At 42.0% G+C, this 20,861-nt stretch overlaps 1 protein-coding gene across 2 annotated transcripts in view; it reads right to left on the reverse strand.

Annotated features, from left to right (window-relative positions):
* The window catches only part of RBMS3 (RNA binding motif single stranded interacting protein 3), a 557,223-nt gene that overhangs the window by 310,903 nt on the left and 225,459 nt on the right, over positions 1-20,861 (reverse strand). For both annotated transcript variants that reach the window (XM_026649362.2, XM_026649363.2), the window contains one exon: positions 19,108-19,199. In XM_026649362.2, coding sequence (XP_026505147.1) covers positions 19,108-19,199 — 92 coding nt within the window. The remainder of the gene's footprint in view (positions 1-19,107; positions 19,200-20,861) is intronic.

Here is a 20,861-nt window from a genome sequence, read left to right on the forward strand (position 1 = left end):
ACAGACAACGGTGTTCATTAACAAAATCGAAATGATTTTATTTTTTGGGAAGGGGAAGGGGGTGAAGGGGGTATGTAACTGGAGAGGATAGTCAAAATGAACTGGGTAAAGAAACGGGGGCAGGTTCAGCTTTTCTGTCCACAAACTGAAAAGTCACTGGTTGCCCTGCTCACTCAGGAACCTAGCTTTCAAAGCCTCCCGGATGCACAGGGCGTGCCGCTGGGATCTTCTAATGGCCCGGCTGTCTGGCTGGACGTAATCAGCAGCCAGGCTATTTGCCTCTAGCTCCCACCCCGCCATAAAGGTCTCCCCCTTGCTCTCACACAGGTTGTGGAGCACACAGCAAGCTGCAATAACGATGGGGATATTGGTTTCACTGAGATCACAGCGAGTGAGTAAGCTTCTCCATCTCCCTTTGAGACGGCCAAAAGCACACTCCACCACCATTCTGCACTTGCTCAGACGGTAGTTGAACAGTTCTTTTTCTGTGTCCAGGGCGCCAGTATAGGGCTTCATGAGCCAGGGCATTAGCGGGTAGGCTGGGTCCCCGAGGATGACTGTAGGCATCTCCACATCCCCAAGAGTTATTTTGTGGTCTGGGAAGTAAATACCTTCCTGCAGCCGTCTAAACAGACCAGAGTTCCTGAACACGCGAGCGTCATGAACCTTGCCCGGCCATCCGACGTAGATGTTTGTAAACCGTCCCCGATGGTCCACCAGTGCTTGCAGCACCAATGAAAAGTAGACCTTTCTATTGATGTACTGGCTGGCCTGGTGGTCCGGTCCCAGGATAGGGATGTGAGTCCCATCTATAGCCCCACCGCAGTTTGGGAATCCCATCGCGGCAAAGCCATCTATGATGACCTGCGCGTTTCCCAGGGTCACTACCTTTGGGAGCAGTACCTTGACGATTGCCTTGGCTACTTGCATGACAACAACCCCCACGGTAGATTTGCCCACACCAAAGTGGTTCGCGACTGACCGGTAGCTGTCCGGCGTTGCAAGCTTCCAGAGGGCTATGGCCACTCGCTTCTGGACAGTGAGGGCTGCTCGCATGCGGGTGTCCTTGCGCTTCAGGGCAGGGGACAGCAACTCACAAAGTTCGAGGAAAGTCCCCTTCCGCATGCGAAAGTTTCGCAGCCACTGGGATTCATCCCAGACCTGAAGCACTATACGGTCCCACCAGTCCGTGCTTGTTTCCCGGGCCCAGAATCGCCGTTCAACAAAATCCACATGCCCCATTGCCAACGTCATGTCCTGGGCGCTGGGGCTCGTGGTTTCTGACAGCTCTGTGCCACTCTCCGACTTCAGGCTCTCACGGCGGTGCCGTAGCCTCCTCGCCCGATTTCTCTGCATCTGCCTCAGGGAAAGGTGTATGATAAGCTGCGAGGTGTTGAGAACGGCCACAAGTGCAGCGATGGTCGCAGCGTGATCCATGATCGCAGTGCTGTGGCGTCCGCGCTGTCACTGACCAGAAAAGTGCGCGAACTGATTTCCCGCCGGCGCTTTCATGGAGGGAGGGAGGGCGTTAGTGACGGACGGATGACGACAAATTTTTTTTACCCAGAAGGCATTGGCGGCTCGACCCAGAATTCCGATGGGCAGCGGGGACTGCGGGAACTGTGGGATAGCTGCCCACAGTGCACCGCTTCCAATATCGACGCTCGCCCCGTTAGTGTGGACTCACAAAGTCGAATTACTGTCCTTAGTGTGTCCTTAGTGTGGACACACACGTTCGACTTTGCAATATCGATTCCACATATTCGATTTAAGTAAAATCGAATTACCCTCGTAGTGTAGACATACCCTAAGAGTTAGATCAGCTGTGGCTGAGGTTTTTTTAGTAGCTGAACATATCACCATTACAGTCTGCTCTACCTTACTCTCTCTGATTTATTTGTTAGGTGTAGTGGCTGCCTCTAGCGTATACCCATGCAAGGAAACACAAAATATTGCATGGTGTCAAAACATTACAGTCTCTTTCTTCTTGTAAACGCAGGATTGTTTCCTGCAGCATATTCTCTAGCATTTTGTCCAGCCATTTATAAATGTTCCAGTTTGATGTGGCTTCCACCACTTTCTTTGGGAGACTATTCCACAGCTCAGTACATCTCAAGAATATTCATTTTTTTCTGCTATTCTAAGGTCTGCTTTACACTAGCATTTTTCCCTCCTAAAACTTCCCACCATTGCTATCACCAGTGCTGCTCTGCCAGTGGCAATAGTGGTTGGTGGGCTGGTGTAGATGAGGAAACTGTGGTGTCTAGCTTTGTAACCACCATGTTGTCTACACATACTCTCTTGAAACACCTGGGTCCAGTCTTCATTTATACTCCAAGCTCCTGTGACAATCCGGGATGCTCTGCCAGAAGGGGGAAAAACCTGGCATACAGACAGTATACATATTCCCTGACTGATTTAATCCCATTATTTCTGGTCACATCCTTGTACTTTACACTACATTTCTCTGCATCTTTGGTATCGGTACCCTTCAAACATGTAGACTATTATGTTGCCATCTGCATGAGAGCAAAGAAAGTAAGAGGGAATGAGGGACCTACCTGCAGGAGGCGAAGCCTGGAGCAGGTTTGCTAATCTGAGCTAGCCAGAGACACCTGGAAAAGGGAGGGAACCAGAAGCAGCTGGTTCTTTAAAAGAGAGCTGAAGCAGTTGCTTGGAAGAGCTGACTATGTCTACAGGGGAGTCAGCACTGAGCAGGACAACTGCAAGCCAAACCCCAGGTGGGTTACCTCCCCTCCCCAAGAACTCATAAAAAAAGAAAAAGGACTAGATGAAGGGAACCTTTGGTTAACCCAGAGTCTTAGGTAAGAGGCATGCATTGGAGCAGATTTTTGGGGCTCTGAGTTTTACCTTTGAGTTACTGCCTGAATAAACCCAGATCCCTCTAAGGATGGCGATTGGACAAGCAAGTGTGTGGAGTCTCTGTAAAAGGGCCTAGAAAACGGAAAATAAAGGGCAGAGCAGAGGCACCCTGGCCACAAGAGGACGTCTGGGGGCAGCCCACTCATCCACATCGTTAACCAAGCAATACTGTACAAGTTCCTGGGTTGGTTGGTTTTTTGGTCCTAAGTCAATCTTTTCTTTTGCCCTAATCATTTTGTTGCCCTTCTGTGAACTCTCTCTACTTTAACGTCTCTAATAATGTGGTCATCAGACCTGAACACATTCATCTAGATGCAGCGGCACCAGAACTACCCAGAGGAACTGTTTCCTACCCACACCATAATGTAACATCCTTGCAGGTATGGCTCCAGACTGAACCATGCCCAAGCCAACTTTAAGATCTGAGAGCCCTTAAGAAGAACTCTAGTCTTGCTGCCAGAACTAGACAATTGGGTGAGAGTCGCTAAGGCTGTCCCAGCAACCCATTCATGGAGCTGCAAAGAAACCCTTCTGCTGCTTGTGCTTAACACAGGCTTGGCTAGATAAAATAAAATCCACTGAGAACAGTTCTCATTTATAGTGGCAACCTGATACAGATGGCTCACAAACCACGTTATGTATCATCACTAATAGGCATACAAATATTGTTTTATGTCCTTAGACAGATCCAAAATACATCGCCACAGATAACACCATCAGTTATGTAAAACCCCCCAAACATGAAGCAAAACAGTAGGAAAGGTCATAAAATAAATACCAGCACACAGGCCATAAATATCTACAAATATCAGGCAATGACGGATCCAATCTATTACTATTAAGACAGGAGACCTACGGAAACATGGATTTTATATCGCTCTCAGCTGCTGAAATTTCAAAAGACCTCCTATCAAAGAGAGATGAAACCTTTAGTAACAACCAGTTTAATGAAAGAATCAGATCTTAAATGATGCACCGAGGAGGAAAGTCCATGGAAATTCTCAAGATAAGTTGGTACTTCACCAAGCAGTGTACTTTAGATAAGCACATGCCATGCTTCAGAGATGCCTTGAGATTAAAGAGGACCAGTTCAACAGAGTCACTAGCGTGGGCACAGAGAAGTACTCTGGTAACTAATCTAATCACTGAATGATATAAAATGTCTAGCCTCTTCAATGTATTCCTGGAAACCAATCTGTAAACTACTTACATACACAAGAGGAGTGAATTGTATGTGATATCACAATCATGCAAGATGCAACTATTTGTCTGAACCTAAAGGAAAGCAAATGACAAATTGCATCCAGCACTCTTGTTCATCACCAAAAAAAAAAAAAAAAAGTTTAAGAACAATTAAAGGACTAAGCATACAAAAGAGAGAGAGCCATTGTATGTTTCATCTGAACTATCTGATAAGGTAGAATTTTTATTCTGACAGGGAAACATTTCCATTATTTTAGACCCAGCAGACGAAGCAGAGAGACAGAGACTGAGTCAGAAAAGCCCCTGTGACCCCATTATCCTCAGAATTCTATGTGGCTCACAGACTCCCTGTGACTCAGAATTCTAGCATCTCCACCCAGAACATCATTTTACCATTTGAAATATACAGTATAATGAGGCTGGAGCGTTACATGAATTAGGGCATGCCATTAACAACAGGTGCCTTTACACTGATGAACAATTCTTTAAACAACATTAAAACACTACAGGCAAAGCTTTTCCTTGGAAGTTAATACACTGCAAAGGTCATTGCTTAGCTTGTTCAGCATGCTGTATTTCTGCAATAAAACAACACAAAAATGTAAATGATGGGACCCAGTTTAGCATAATATACTATAATTGGAATAGGTCATTATTAAAATGTTTAGATAAGTGGTGGAATCATAACCTTTTATGCAGACTAGAGGAACAAGTTATGGGAAATGTATGGAGAGCCCAAAAGGCTGTGTGACTCAAACTTCAAGCCACAGGCAGTTAAAATAGACAGTAAATCACTAAATCTCATCTTGGCTTTTTCAATTTTTTGTTGTTTTGGTTGTTTCCATTTTTTGCTGACAGATGAAAAAGAGTAAGTGAACGTGAATGAGATTTAAATTACCATCTATTTCCTTTATACTTCTACAGTATATGCTGCCCAGCAACCAGTGTGTTTCATTCCTTATGCTTAAAAGGAATTGCCATTAAGTAGTCAGAGTCCAATATTAGGTAGGCTTCTTGGTAAAGACTACAGATGCATTTTAGAACTAGAATACATTTGAACTGATACTGTAGTAGTAATCTTTAATGATCTAATGCTAACATCCAGTTTCATGCCCAGGTCTCATCAATGCCTTTGGTGAGTTTGTGAGAAAACATTTGATCTAAGCTCTTCCCAAAGGAGAACTGTGAGACTGTATTATAAGGACTCATTCAGTTGCAAGAATTATTAATGCATCAGCTACATTCTAAAAGCTGTAACTGTGATCCATTTATAGTCCACTGGCTCAGAGAGAAAGATGACAACAACAGAATACTGAAGAACAATGTTTAAAGAAACATTTTGAAGAAATCGTAACTAAATTCACAGAGGTAAACAGAAAAAGGGTTATACGGCAACAGGGTTTACCAAAGGTAGATCATGGCAGACTAACCCAATATCTTTCTTTGAGGAGATGACTGGTTGTTTAAATAAAGGAAATGCAGTTAGATCTAATACACTTGGACTTCAGTAAAGCATTTGCTATACCACCACTTGGGAAATAAAATTAGAGAAGATGGGGATTAGTACAAGAATTGCAAGGTGCCTAACAGAGAGAAGGCAATGGGTTGTGCTGAAAGGTGAACTATCAGACTAGAGGGAAGTTAGTCGCAGAATTCCTCAAGGATCAGGCTTTGGACCTATCTTATTTAATCTTAATGTGCTAATGAAATTTGTTATAAAGTTGGGTGGCATCGTCGATACAGAGGAGGGTGGCAATATTATACAGGAAGCACCAGCTGACCTTGAAGACTGGAGTAACAGAAATGGGATGACAGTACAGAGCGCAAGGTCATACACGTCGGGGTCTTGGAGTACGAATTTTTGCTGAAAGCTGGGGGCTCATCAGTCGAACTTGAAAGCAAGAGAGAGACCTGGGTATGTTTGTCAATCACAGGACAACAATGAGCCACGAGTGTGATGGGGCTGTAAAAAAGGATATACAATCCTAGGATGTACAGAGATGTGATTCACGCCATTATACAAGGCACTGGTAAGACCTCATTTAGAATACTGTGTATAATTCTGGTCACCCATGTTTAAGAAAGGTGAATTCAAACTGGTACAGGTGCAGAGAATAGCTACTAGGATGATCAGGGCAATGGAGGGCCTAAACTTATGAGAGGAGACTAAAAGTTTGGCTGAGAGGAGATATGATTGCTCTCTATTAATACATTAGGGGGAGTAAACACCAGGGAGAGTGAAGAACTATTAAATCTAAAGGACAATGTTGTCACAAGAACAAATGGGTATAAACTGGCCATGGACAATTCAGACTGAAAATCAGAAGAAGGTTTCTAGCTATCAGGCGAGTGAGGTTCTGGACCAGCCTCCCAATAGGAGTTGTGGGAGAAAACAACATAAATAGATTTAAGAGAGAGCCTGACACTTTTGACTGTGATTGTATGATGTGGTTGCATGGGGTGGTGAGGAGCAGGGCTCACATGGAAGTCCCTTTCTGTGCATGTTTTATGTTCCTAAAAGTTCATGCTTCAGGGCTTCAGCTGGTCACCTGCAGGGGTCAGGCAGGGTCACCCCATATATATTCTTGTTTGGTTATTTTTTTGTCTCCTTCCTCTGAAGGATCAGAGATTGCCACAGCTGGAGATGGGACACTGGATGGGGTAGGCCAGTGCTCGGAGATGTCACCAAACATTCTCTCTCTGGTACTTAGCTGGCTGGTTCTTGCTCACATGCTCAAGGTCTAACTGATCACCATATGTGGAGTTGGGAAGGAATTTTCCTGCCAGTCAGATTGACAGCGGCTTTGATTTTTTCCCCTTCCTATGCAATGTGGGATGAGCAAGTTGCTGGGTATATTTCACTTAATTAATTCCCTATCATTGCAGGGGCCTCAGGCACTGGTGCACCTGAGTCCCTTCTGCTCTCTGCCCATAGCACAGAATAGTTTAGTCTCCTACAGGCTATAATACTTTGATCTAATTTCAGTGGTTGGGTTTAATGTGTGGATGCTAGGTGGTGGTGGTGGCCTGTGATATACAGGAGGTCAGATTGGGTGATCTGGTGGCCCCTTCTGGCCTGAAAACTTTATGATTAACACGTGTCTGAGGTTAGCAGACTGGGTGTGTTGAACTTGTCTACAATCAATGGTCATCAGCCCAGTGCTACACTTGCAGAGGAGGTATTATCCTCCCAGCCACAGGATTTGAATCAGCATATGCACATTGAAGATTTTGCTGATGGAACTCATTGTACATAGGCAAAAAGATGACCAGGGACAAAGAACTAGGTGAATACATATTTTATGAACTAGTTACTATTTGTTGAATTTTTTGCCACCCAAAAGTATTCTGTATTATACAAATTTGTTTTCAATCATGCTTGCAAGCTAGTAATCATAGACAGACAGATAGATAGTGATGCTGATATTGCACTGATACATAGCATCTCATATTAACTGCTTAGAAAGCATAGCAGAGGAGATACCTCTTGGGGTTAAAAAAAGAAAAGCACTCGTCAAGGGTCTCTTCTCTTTCCTCTACTAGCCATCACAGGCATGTAAGTGCTGGCCTTTAAAATGTATGGGGAAAATGGAGCTATGAGACAGGGACGTCAATGGTAATCCCTAGAAGACATAGCACTTATGTAGATAAAATCCACTTAAGACTTTCCAACTCTGATGTCTTCATCCCAAGGCAGCTGGAAAGGAGATTCCTTGCTTCAAAATTTTCTGCCTTTAGAAAGTTATATGCAAATATTAGAAATGATCTCAATCTTTTATTCACATGCATTGCATTTCTCTTGACAGCTGGATAAAATCAGATGTCTACGTGTCTGGGTCATTGCTGATTAGAAAATTATAATTACTGGAATTTACCCCTCCCCTACTTACCAAAGTTACATCTCTACCTATGGGACTAAAATTAAAAACCAGCCCAATGTTTTCAAAAGTGGCCACAAATTCTGGGTGTTAGTTTTGGGGTGTCCAAATTTAAACACCAGGTTTTCAGAGATGTTGAAATGGGTTTGGATAGCAGTGGCTGCCATTAAAACTCAGCGTCTAGCAAGCATGACCACACTGTAGTTTCTGAATTACCACAGTTATTTCCTATGCTTAGAATAGGAAATAACTGTGGTATCTCAGAAAAAAACAGTGTGGTCATGCTTGGTAGATGCTGACTTTTTAACGGTCATCAGGGTATATGGTGAGTAGATGACCTCAGGAGTGGACCGCCCCTGTGTGCACCTACAGTGCATAGATCATTGTGACTAGGATGAAGGGACAATCTGGAACCATGGTTGGATTAAGGAAATGGAGGGGCCTAGGTATGCCATGACATGGGGCCCTCTGTGTCTCCATCCCCACATGGCGGACCTTCCTCCCACTTTAAATGAGGGTGGAAAGGGGCCCACCTCTCTTCCTGGAGAGACAGGGGCATCAGCATGGCGCCCTATTTGCATCAAGGTGTAGCAGCAGGGGCCCCCTCCCCTTGAGAGCAGCAGGAGCAGCAGCAGGAGTCCTTTCCCACCAGGAAGAGGCAGGGTAGTTGAGTGGAGGCTCCCCAGTACTTATGCAGGTACTTAGGATATATATGCATGGGTGGGTGGGTGGACCAGGACCGTCGCATTCTTCTCCTCCTGCCACACGCTGTGCTGGGGCGCTGTTGGCAGGGCCTCCAGAGCAGTAGGTTTTGGAGAGAACACCTCATGGACATGTATGAGGCAGTTACTCCTTTCCAAGGTAATATTTCAGGCTATCTGCCGATTAAGTCCTTGACTTGGAAATGCATCAAAATAGCTATTCCAGAATAATTATTATTCTGGAATAGTTATTTTGGTATAAACCCGTGTGGAGATTTATTCCGGAATAAGAGTGCCTTTTTCTGATTTAGCTTAATCCACTGGAGTATCTCCATGGGGTTTATACTGAAATTATTCCAGAATAGCTATTTCAGTGAATTTCTAAGTATAGACAAGCCCTCAAACAGACATTGCTGCATCAGTTGCATTTGATTTATCTTCTCAAGCTTTTCTTCACAACCATGAGAGCTTGAAACATAGATAAAACAAAAAGAAAGCTGGGATTCTGATGTAATCATATAACTCAAGGAGCTCCAGGCATGGACCTATAGTAGCTATACCTTAATCATGACTGAAACTAGTCTTTGTCTGTTTGATTTTCTTCTGTGTTCTAGTCTTGAAAATATCTGTCACATAGGCCTACCAGTAGTCTCTTTACTTGCTATTATAACTGTTATAGTTATGATATACTGCTATGGCACTTCAGCAATTCACCTGCTGGCTGGTATCTTTGTAAAATCATCGTTTCTTATTGTTTGTGAATTTGGTCTTCTTACATCTGATAAGATTTTAATTTAGATTTCTGTATCTCTTCTTGTACAATAATAGGTGTATCTTACTATGAAAGGGTGCTCACTGAAGTGTCTGCAACACTGTGAAGACTACAGGCATGAGAGGCCTTAATTAACCAGTTTCTGTTGGGGAAATTACTGACATGTGGGTGGTAACTGCTGGGCCAATGAGACAGTTGGCTCAGTAACTGGGAGGATATATAACTGCAAGGAACAGGACGTAAAAGGATGGAGCTCAGAAGGTAAATTGTGAAAGGAGAGAAAGCTGAGTGAAGTACAGCAGGTGGAGCCTATCTATGCTATGTCCTGCCATGTTGGGAAACTGAGGAATAAAGGTACATGTGGTGACAAAGAAACAGAATGTGTGTATTTGTGAGTAGGAGACCACATTCCCATATTAGGAACAGACTTAGCCATGTTTTCTATATATTACTTACCCATTCCCAAATTTAAAAATAAGCAAACCCACACATTTTTTTTAAATGTTACCCTGGTTAAAAATTCTTCTCACTTATACTTGTGCACCCCTTTGCATTTCAGTGAAGTTACACTGATGTAGCTGAGATTCGAATTTGGCCGTTTATAGTTATGAATTTTGACCTACTTTGAAAGTTCAGTGCTCCAAAGTGAATGGCCAGGGATTGAAATGATAATTATTTTCCATCTTGACTCAGTTTGTTGCCATGTATCACAATCAATGTCTAATTTTATAAAAGTATGTTATGGGAAAATATAGGTTTTTTTCAATGATAAAAAATGGTAATTTCACTGGTGAACAAAATTGCATCTACTCTATCCGTATTAAAATCACAGGTAAACCATTCAGACGTTGTGTGAGGGATTTTTAAAAATAAGGCAACAACAAAAGCAGGGTATTTGTCAACATAACATTTGCAGGCTTCTGTGGGTGCACACGTGCATGGAAGAATGTCTGTGTGGAGCACTTGTGCAGCTGTCTACATGAAGGCCTACACCTGTGTATATTTGTGGATTTAATGAGCCACAACCCTAGGGATTCAAACCAAATCAAAAGTAACACCACTGAGATTTACCGGAGATCGGATTCTGGCCCCATGTTTCTAAATGAAAAGAAATCAAACAAAACCTGATTTTTATATAAATCATATTATCTTGTCATATCTGCGTATCCAACACAGGCTAAGTGGTATATTTCTTCCCCTAAATGCATGCACATAGCCTCCACTAGTATTCATAGGAGTCATTGCCTTACACTGAGCAAACGTGCTATATACACTGATTTTTTCCCCTCGCCTTACAGAAGTATCACCCTTGTGCTGAGCTACAGAAGAACACAATCAGTGCCCCACTAAAGTGCTAAAACAATATAGCACTAAAGAAAACGCTTCCCTATCACTTGCACACCAAAATAATATTTTTTCAAAACCATGTTTTTGCAGGGGGTTTTTTGGTGTTCTTGATTTTTCGGGATGAGTAAGGTCTGCTTGCTGAATCTACGACACAGTTCTCTCCATTTGAGCAACAAATTCCCAAGCTGCATATTTGTGGTTGGATAACTCCTGCATAGGGCGTTTGGAGTTTCCTGAGTATGGAGGAAAAAAGGAATCAGACTCCAGTGTTTAACTCATTTACTGCACTCAGATTTCCTGTTTTCAAATGTAAAGGGTTTGCAAAGAGTGCATAAAAGTTTCCAAGCTACATAGATCTGCGAGTGTTAAAGACAGGGAGCCTAAGATTCAAACTGCTGATTTCAGTAGTGTTAGTCCAGATTTAAACTTGTATAAGTGGGAGGAGCATCAGGCACAGTGTGTATTTATGAAAAACGTGCCAATCCCTGTTTGGCTGAAATTCACAACACATAAACCAACCCATACATTTACTTCACTCCACAGCAACAGTAGTAAGCTAAACTTTTCACTAATCTGCATCTGTTCTGCAAAGGGCTATCTATTCACAGGTGAGAAGTGTTGAGGGGAATATATTTACTGAGTACTTATGCTGCAATCTTCTAAAGCAGAGGAATGTTTTAATCTGAGAAAAAGTTACATTATGGAAAAAATCAAGTCAATCTAGAAACCAAGTTAAACACTTTACATCAAAAGCAGAGGACCGTGGAAAAATCAGTTTGAAGCGATAGCAAAAGATTGAACATTACAAGTTGGAAAACTCTTGTATGCGCTGTAAGGTTGGTTTGGGGTGTTTTTTAAGTGAACTTAGTAGTTGGAAAAAGTGTTGAACTGAGATTCCTGGAGACTAAGGATGCGATTTTCAAAGACACAGCACTAGCCCAATTCTATTCCAATATTCTATTCCTATAGGCAATGATGAAACTCCCATTCACTTCAGTGAGATCAGATGTAGGCCAATGCTGAGTGCTTTTGAAAATCCCATCATAAATCCCTAATTATTCACTATCCAGGTACAACAAACAATGGCAATACCAGCTTCCCTCCATGTTACCCTGAGTGCTTGTGGGAGAAACACCTAGAAGGGTGAGAGAGCATTTTGATCTCCATATCAATTAATTTCTTTGACTCTACTGTTCACTTAGATGGCTGGTTTCTCTCTGAACAGGAACAAGATCACAAATCCATTTCACACTGGCTACCCCACAGCTTTCAGATAAGAACCTAAAACATTCCTGACTAGACCAGTCATCCTTCTGCTGTAATCCAGTGTCCCTGCTATCCCATATCTATTACAGTAGGTGCTTTTAATAAGGTGGCTCAACTCCTTCATTCTTAATTTCCTAGAGGAAATGTAGGTAACTCATCTGATCCTGGTAACTTGCTGATATTTAAGTTAGCAGTTTGTTCCCGAATCTCCCTCATTTGAACCTCTGACAGCGTCTCAGCTTGAGAAAAGATTACGTTTTGGGGTAGGTACAGTATTCCCCACCATCCTTTGTAATGAAGGCAGAGAGAAAGAAAACATTTTGCTTCCCTGCAATGTCCTTATCCTCCTCAATAGTTCCCTTTGAAATAACAAATAGAAAACAAATATTCAATAGCAGCCCTTAAGGACCAGCTCTGGTGTCTGTCTTGGAGCAGAATCAGTGCTGTGATTCCCCATTAGCCTAGGAAAGGTCAGTTTAATGCAAACCCAGGACACAAGTAAATGGGGGAGAGGATAAAGAGAAGTACTAACAACTGAATGGTAAGACACCATAGCAGGGCTCATGGTTGCTGAAGAACCCTGTGCCCTGGTAGAGTCAGTATAAGAAAGCAAGTGGCAAAAGGGAGGGAGAGCCCAAGACCTTCAATTTATAAATCTGAACCACACACTTTCCTCTGGCAGGAAATGCAGCTATAATATTTCATTGTAATTTAATTGGGCATTGTTATTGATTCAGGTCAGCACTGGATACATACTGTGCATAAGTACTGGGTAAGATAGTTAACATTTTTGCAAGATAAATAGAACTGTTTGACAGCAGAACACTTGCATCCTGTAGTGTGAAACTTCTTTGGCAACTGGTGAAGAACCAGCCCGATAATGGATGTGTGGAGTTCTTCATGAAATGCTGTGGAATGCAGCCAACTTCATTACAACAGAGTTCCTAGCTATTTCCATGTTGCTGAACACACTGGAGTTTTCAGGGAGTCACTGGTTGGTGCCCTAGCAGTAAGTGATGAAAATCATTTTGCAGGAGCCAATCCAAATATTTAACTTTATAGAAGATGTTGCTTGAAATTTTTTTTAGATAATTAAAGAATGGGATTAAAATCAAGCTTGACAATTTCAATATTGATGTTTAAGTCCCAGCATCCTGCTTTGATATCAGAAAAAAGATGCAAAGTTGACAGTCAACACAGCTGATATTCACAAATATTTTCCAAATATGAAGAGAACCAACATACAGGAGTTTGTTTGGCTGAAAATTTCAGAAATTTCAATCATTAATAAAATGAAGCAACCACTTGTTGGATTCTGAATATCAGATGGTCCATTCATGTGCTATGCTACATTTAAAAAGAAACAAAGGTCTATTAAACTTTTTACATAATAAAATAAAGAGAATTAAAAAGCTTTAGCTATGTACAAATGTAGAGGTGAGTATATATATATCACAGCACATAGTGCACAGAGATAATACTCCTTCAGCGTAGGTGCATGTCAGATTAGAAAGAGAAATGATAGAAAGATGAATTCACAAAAAAGGAAGAGAGCTATAGGAAGGAAGCCAGCTAACAGACTTAATTGGTGTCTGATCCACATCTGGACCAGGAGCACTTACTGTAACCCCCACAAGAAATGGAAATTCTGTAAGATTTTCCTTGCAGAGTTTCATTTTTGCTGGTCCCTTGGGAGAGGAGTTTGGTCAATCCCTGAAATCAACAGATCTGCAAAGGCTCTGAATCTCCATGAAGGTTCCAGGTTCTCGTCTCTACATGGTGCCCTCCAATTGGACAAGCCTAGCTCCTATATCTCTCCCAGTGCCGACAGTAGTCATACCCTGGCCTCAACATCTCCAGCTTCTGCAGAATTATAGGAAGGGAGTGAGATCGTGGAGGTAAGTTCTCTCATCTTTTGCAATTTCCCTGTCCCACTATGAAAGATTCTCGACACCTCTGCCAGCCATGCAGATGGAGAGGTCTATTTAGCACCATTACTGGTGTGTAAATAAAATGACTAGTTTTCTTTATTAGATTAAACATGATTATTATATGTTTTGGTAGTGGTAATAATCAGCCTATCCTACAGAGAGAGGCAGATTGAATCTCCCAAAAAAACAATATTTTAAAACTTTGCTAACTCCAAAGAGAGTTATCCCTTTGGCTGATAATCCTCTCTTACAACTGCAATGGAATCCCACCAACTCTATGTATGTATAAGCATCTGTCTGTGTACATAAGAACAGCCATGTTGAGTCAGACCAATGGTCCATCTAGCCCACGGTCCGGTCTTCCGACAGTGGCCAATGCCAGGTACTTCAGAGGTATTACACTAGACTTCTCATAGCATGTTCCTTGGTTTTATATGTCTCAGGCACATAGGCCATTTTCTGTTTAAGCATTTCTTCAACTACGATGTATTTGCTGATATTTATGGTATGTGTGATGTTGAACTCCATATGCTTTATGAAAATATGCTTATGAATGCGAATATGATGTAACTGAAATATGCTTTATGCAAAAGGTCTCTTGTAAGATGTCATTACAAAGCTTATAATCTACCTAGTGTGTTCATCCTGTTTGTATGCATGTATCATGCTTATATCTGAAGCTAGAAATATGAAGTATAACTCTGAGGTCCTATTGTAATATGCAAAGTGTGGGCCATTAATGGTGGTTTAGAATCTTGATGGCTCCCATTGACTAGGACAATTGGTTGTAAATGGTTTATTTACATACAAGCCTTCCTATGTATGTGTGGGCCAGCCCCTGGGTAAAGAAGGATGAGGTCTCACAGGGACATGTGTAAAACAGATGTATTTGGGGTTTGGATCCTATTGGGAGCTGGGTGTCTGGGTGCTGGAGGCAGGAAACCTGCAGAGCTATTTTCACTTAAAGCCTGCAGCTTTGGGGGTGTGGCCCAGACCCTGGGTCTGTGTTGCAGCAGGCTAGCGTGTCTGGCTCAACAAGACAGGGTTCTGGAGTCCCAAGCTGACAGGGAAAACGGGCTCAGAGGTAATCTCAGCACATCAGGTGACAGTCCCATGGGGGTCTCTGTGACCGAACCCGTCACAGTATGCACTGAGAGCGAACATGGATTTTTTTTAAATGTACAAAATATACATAAAGAAAACAGAGGAAAAAAATACCTCTCCAATTAAGTATAAAAAACTACATCATTGTACTAGGCGTAGCAGCATTAGTAAAACATGTTTACTTGGCAAATGTACTTAATATTCCGGACAGGACCCTTGATAAAGAAGAAGTCCATCCTATGCTCTCTGGAGGGATTTCTATGTTTCACTGGACCGTAGCACTGTGCTTCCAGCTGAAATCCAGCGGATATAATATTGGCCCCTTTCTTAGCACGATCCCCTCCATAGCACAGAGGCTGTGTAGAGCGCCCCTGCCTGACCCCTCTACACCAGGGTGGATTTTACCAAGAGGGAACAAAACTTAGAAATAAAAACAGGTTTAACTATATTAATTCCTTCATTGGAAACATAATGTAGAAATGGCTCCTTGCTGTGTTAGTCTTGATAGAACACGTTTTCCAATAGTGAGAGAACATTGAACAGCAATCCATTAGCGTTTGACATGTTTCAGTGGCAGCCATTTGAAACAAAATCAGCCAAAGAGGCGTCCAAATGCTAGAACTCATAGCAAACTAATGGTCAAAACCAGGGAGGTGGCTCTGTTTATATATCGGTAGGATGAACAATTGTCATATTTGACTGAACTGATACAGATGACTCAATCCCCAGGAAACTGCATTTTGTTTTCCAAATAAGATTTTCTAGATTTCTCTCAGAAAAAACTATAGAGAACCTCTTTCACAGTTTTGACACTGAGTCAGATTTATCTCCAGTAAGAGTGAAATAATATATGCTACACTCAAAGTTTCAATGTATGTTTATTCACGGTGAGTGAAATTCACCCCTATAGAGGGCCAGCATACGCACTCCTTACTTAAGTTCCATTTAAACCTTCAAAATAGGACTAGGTAGGACTTACGTGGTGGAGCAGCCAGATGCTGGCCCTCTCCATAGGGGCGAGTTTCACCCCACTTCTATACGGCATTTGGCATACTGATGAATAAATACCGCACACAAAAGGTTTTGATAATTTCTTTGACATTTTATTTTTTTATTTTGGTATTATTTGGGGGTCAATGTCCACTGTTCAATGAATGTCAAAGACAGGCTTCCTGGATTAGAGTCTCCATTATCGGAGGTTAAATTCTTCTCTTGTATCTTTGTTCCAACTTCTTCCAGTCCCAAAGATTGGCAGATAATATTCTCTTTCAGTCTGTCATGCAAATTGGCTTCTAACATCTGCAAGCCCTAGCATGCTTCTCCAGGCAGGTTTCCTTTCCCAGGCTCCTGATTTTTCAGTAATACAGTAGAACCTCAGAGTTATGAACACCTCGGGAATGGAGGTTGTTCGTAACTCTGAAACTTTACTATGCAGAAGAAAAATGCTGTTTTAACCATCTTAATTTAAATGAAACTAGCACAGAAACAGTTTCCTTACCTTTTCAAATCTTTTTTTTAAACTTTCTCTTTATTTTTTTTTAGTAGTTTTAATTTAACACAGTACTGTACTGTATTTGCCTTTTTTTGGGGGGGGGGGGTCTCTGCTGCTGCCTGATTCCGTACTTCTGGTTCCAAATGAGGTGTGTGGTTGACTGGTCAGTTTATAACTCTGGTGTTTAGAACTCTGAGGTTCTATTGTATGATGTACTAACTTGTATGAAGTCAGCTGACTTTCCTTTAAACCCCAGTTTTCTAAATATGCTGATTTTTTCTAGTGGGAGAAACATTCAGTTGTATATTTACTTTGACTTATACAAAATATTTTAAAATCTTATTCCAGGACTCTAGGCACCTTGGCTAACTATTAAAAATACAATAAGCCCAATACACGCAAAAAGGTATGTAGCAATCTCCACAAAACCAGGAAAGGGAAAAACACCACTACAGCCACAGATATCCCACCTCAAATCCCTTGGCTTTGCAACATAGTCTAAAGAAATGTAATATTGTACCCCACTGACACGAGCATCTGCATTTTAAGAACGCATTCCCTTTGCTATTTTCCAGCACAAGAGTTCTGCTATTGCTCCTCGTTATGCAACTTGATTGCTACTGCCTCAAATCACCAGATATACATACATTATGGATTATCCCCCAGAAACAGCTATTCAGGATCAACCTTTACCACAGAACATATTTCCTGCCTTTGATTTCCTTTTCAGAGGTCAACAAATGTCTCAGATTTCCTATATTTTAACAAGGAAACATAGCGTAATCAGGGAAATAAAATCCCAGGATCCTCAGTAGGCATTCAGATGCCTTATTTTGCCATTTTTTCCTATTTGAAGCAAATATTTTTATTACAATATGTCAGTAAAAACTAAGAGCCAATAAAACTGTATAATTTGCATTGTGGGACTCTATTAAAGAGGACAACAAGGAACCTTACAACAGTTATTTTAAGGCACAATGGTTTACAATTCAGTAGCAGGTACATGAGCCTCATGTACTGCATAGCTTTTTTTTTTCTAGCATGGTAATAATGTGTATAGGTAAAATTTAAAGTTAGGATTTTAATTAGGGTTGCCACCCATCTGGCTTTAACCCAGACAGTCTAGTTTTCGGCTTGTGTGTCCAGGTGCCATTTAGAGTTGCCAGGTGCCTGGGTTTTTTTGGTTTTTTTTTTTTACCAGAAAGTCCAGTCCATAAGGGGACCTGGCAGTGTCTGGTCAGAGGTACTGACTAGACACCAAAAGTCCAGTTACCGTGGGGTGGGGAGAGGTACCGGGTCATTAACCCACGCCAGCCCCTGCTCAGCCGGGGCCGTCTCCTACCTGCAGGCAGGCTCCAGCTGCTCCCATCCTAGCCCTGAAGCAGAGGGAGCCCAGCTGGTGGAGGGAGGTGAAGACGATCCAGTGAGTGACAGGGGTAAGGGGTGAGACGAGCAAGTGAGGGAGATGGGGCCTTGGAGGAAGAGGGGGGAAAGGGCATGAGGGAGGAGGCAGAGAAGGGGTGGGGCTTTGGGGAAGAGGCAGGGCAATGGGTAGAGGCTTGGAGGCCTGATTACCAGCAATTAGAAAGGTGGCAACCCTAGTTTTAATCCACCAAATTCCTTAAAGGGAATATTCAAATTTACAGGTGGAGATTAATTTTTTAGGATTCTGAGCACCCTATGCTGCCTTCATGGTAGATGAGACAACTAATCGGGAATGGTGGCCCAGCAGTAATAAGAAAGAGGATGAATAATGGGTTAGGTGCATTGAGGGGACTAGCAAACTAGTGCATTTACTATGTATCTAATACTACTCTTGGGGGAAGAAAAAATTATTACACATACAGAATGGGTATTGTTGGAGTTTATGCTAAACCACAAACTCTTCACAACAACCCCCTTCATGTTGATATAGGACAATTCACCGAAGGCGGTATTTCATCCAATTGCATGTTCCCATTTAATTGGGTCTTCAAGCAAGCAAATTGCTGGGAGATTTCGAATGTGAATCTCAGAAAACCTCTGAAAAACATAATCCAGTGACCTCCAGATACAATCATTATTAAATTATGTCAATGGAATTGAACCAGGTTGCCAGACTTCTTTAAAGAAATACAGATGCAACAAACTTTCATTAAATTCAGTCATTTAACTCCTCCAAACAGACCCACTAGGCTATTAAATGAAGAGTATTCCAAGGCACATTAATAGGCAATTACCCAGTGCACCACAGATTAAGATATCTTCCTGATGGCTATAGAACTCAAACTCTGTTTGCTTATAAAGTTCTTAAGGGAATTCAACAGGCTATATAGAACATCACAAAATAACTTCCATACAGAACACAGTTCTCAAGAACACTGATGAGCCAACAGACAAATAAGCATTGAAGTAAACAAGCCAGCTTCCTGCCAGTTCAGATGATTTGAAAGAAAGAAACCAAACCAACCCTTGGCATTTGCACTACACAGACTGAATAACACCATCACAACACAGGGAAAGAAAGCAGAAACAAAAAACTTGCTCTTACCTTTGCCATCTGGGCCTGAACGCCATTTGCTTTAAGAGATGCTACCGCTTTCTGTGCCGCTGCTGGACTGTCAAAATCTACAAAACCATAGCCTAAAAAAAATACAGAAGTCTTCGTTAATATCTATAAACAACCTCCCATTTTTTGTCAAACTCTTCTCAGATTCTTCTAACCGACTGCTCTCCTGACACTCAGCAGCCGCCACGTCTGTATTCCTTTCATCTTCACTTCCCTTAAATCAATGGTACTTAAAGAAATGGCTAGTTCTCTATCAAGGACTGCTTCAGGGAGCTCTCTCTGAGCACCTAGTTCAGCGAGGCTAGACATGGGGAGATAATCTTTCACTTTTAAAATGGCTGCTTTACAGCCCAGTTATTTTCAATAGCTTGGTTTATCAAATTAGTCAGCTGGTTTGTACAATACACTTCCTATTATTACCCTTCCCTCGCTCCCCTCTGCCCCCCACACAGCCCCTGGCAATCCTTTCTTCTTTGGTGACCAGGGCTGGGATTTTCAAAGGAACATAAGAGCGTTAAGCATCCAGCTCCTATTGAATTACAGGCTTTTACATTCAGATATTGAAGTGCCTATAGGTGCGTATAGGTGCCTAGGGAGATTTACAAAAGCTCCCAATACTTTTAAAAATCTGCCCCAGGGCTCTTAACTCCCTTAGAGTCCTCTGAAAATATTCCAGCCCACATCTTTCTAAGACGTTACAACACAGGTATATGCTTCTTGGAGAGAGTTTACAACCACAGCTCACCTCCCTGCAGACTGCAGGGCTGAAACCAAATTGCCGGTAAGCTTTAATAATATTAGCACTAGCATGTTTACAGCATAACGGCTCCTCTGCCATCATCTCCATTTACTAGGTCAATAAGTACAATATAGTAGGCAGCCACAAATATGTGGCTTTCCTGCTGTATCAGGTTTTTTTATTTCTTTTGTCAGCCTTTCCCCTGTTAGTGTGTGACCACCCCCGCCTTTCCCCTATTAATGTTCTCCACCCCACTCCGTCAAAAGAGTATGTGAACACCTCACCACCCAAAGCCTGAAGACTCTTTTGATGTGCATGCCTCACTCTAGGCAATGGCTAGTCCAATGTAAAAAGAATCTGTTACCCAAAGTTTCTCTCACGCTAATATCTTATTTGCCAAGTTTTAAGCTTTAAAAAAAGAAACAAAAACAGACAAGAGAGTTACTACAAAAAAAAAAAAAGTACTAAGAAACTAAAGAAGGATTTTGAGGCATTGCTTTAATAACATCCTCCATTCCTGAATCTCTCTGTTCTGTTTTCTCCTAATCTTTGTACTTTTTTAAAATTGATTTAGAACATCAGTACACCTCTAGGGAAGCCTTTGGAACAACGGTGCATTGTGACAGTATGCTCCACAACATTGCCATGAAAAAGTGCAACAGAATTCAATTATCACTTTGGTTTTTGTTTTTAATTAACTATTTAATTTTCTCCCCTCTGGTTCCTCCTCTTCCCTCTCACTCAGCGTGTTATGCTGCAATGAACTTGTTACACCCAGCAGTGCGCTTCACAGTGCTCTCAGAAATGCTCTGCAGAGTAGCTGCGAAGTTTGTATTTCTAACTCACTAAGAAAGCCTGCTACATGAAGACACAGGATTCTTCCTTGGATTTCCACAAAGCCTTTGTTCGCGGGGTGATACAAGTGCACAAACTCAGAGTCAAGGAGAGGAAATGGAGAATGGTTCCTGGGAGGAGACAAGAGCAGACGTAACTTCAC

The sequence above is a fragment of the Terrapene carolina genome, unplaced genomic scaffold, assembly GCF_002925995.2.
Source record: "Terrapene carolina triunguis isolate 2854851 unplaced genomic scaffold, T_m_triunguis-2.0 Scaffold84, whole genome shotgun sequence".
Classification (NCBI taxonomy): Eukaryota; Metazoa; Chordata; order Testudines; family Emydidae; genus Terrapene; species Terrapene triunguis.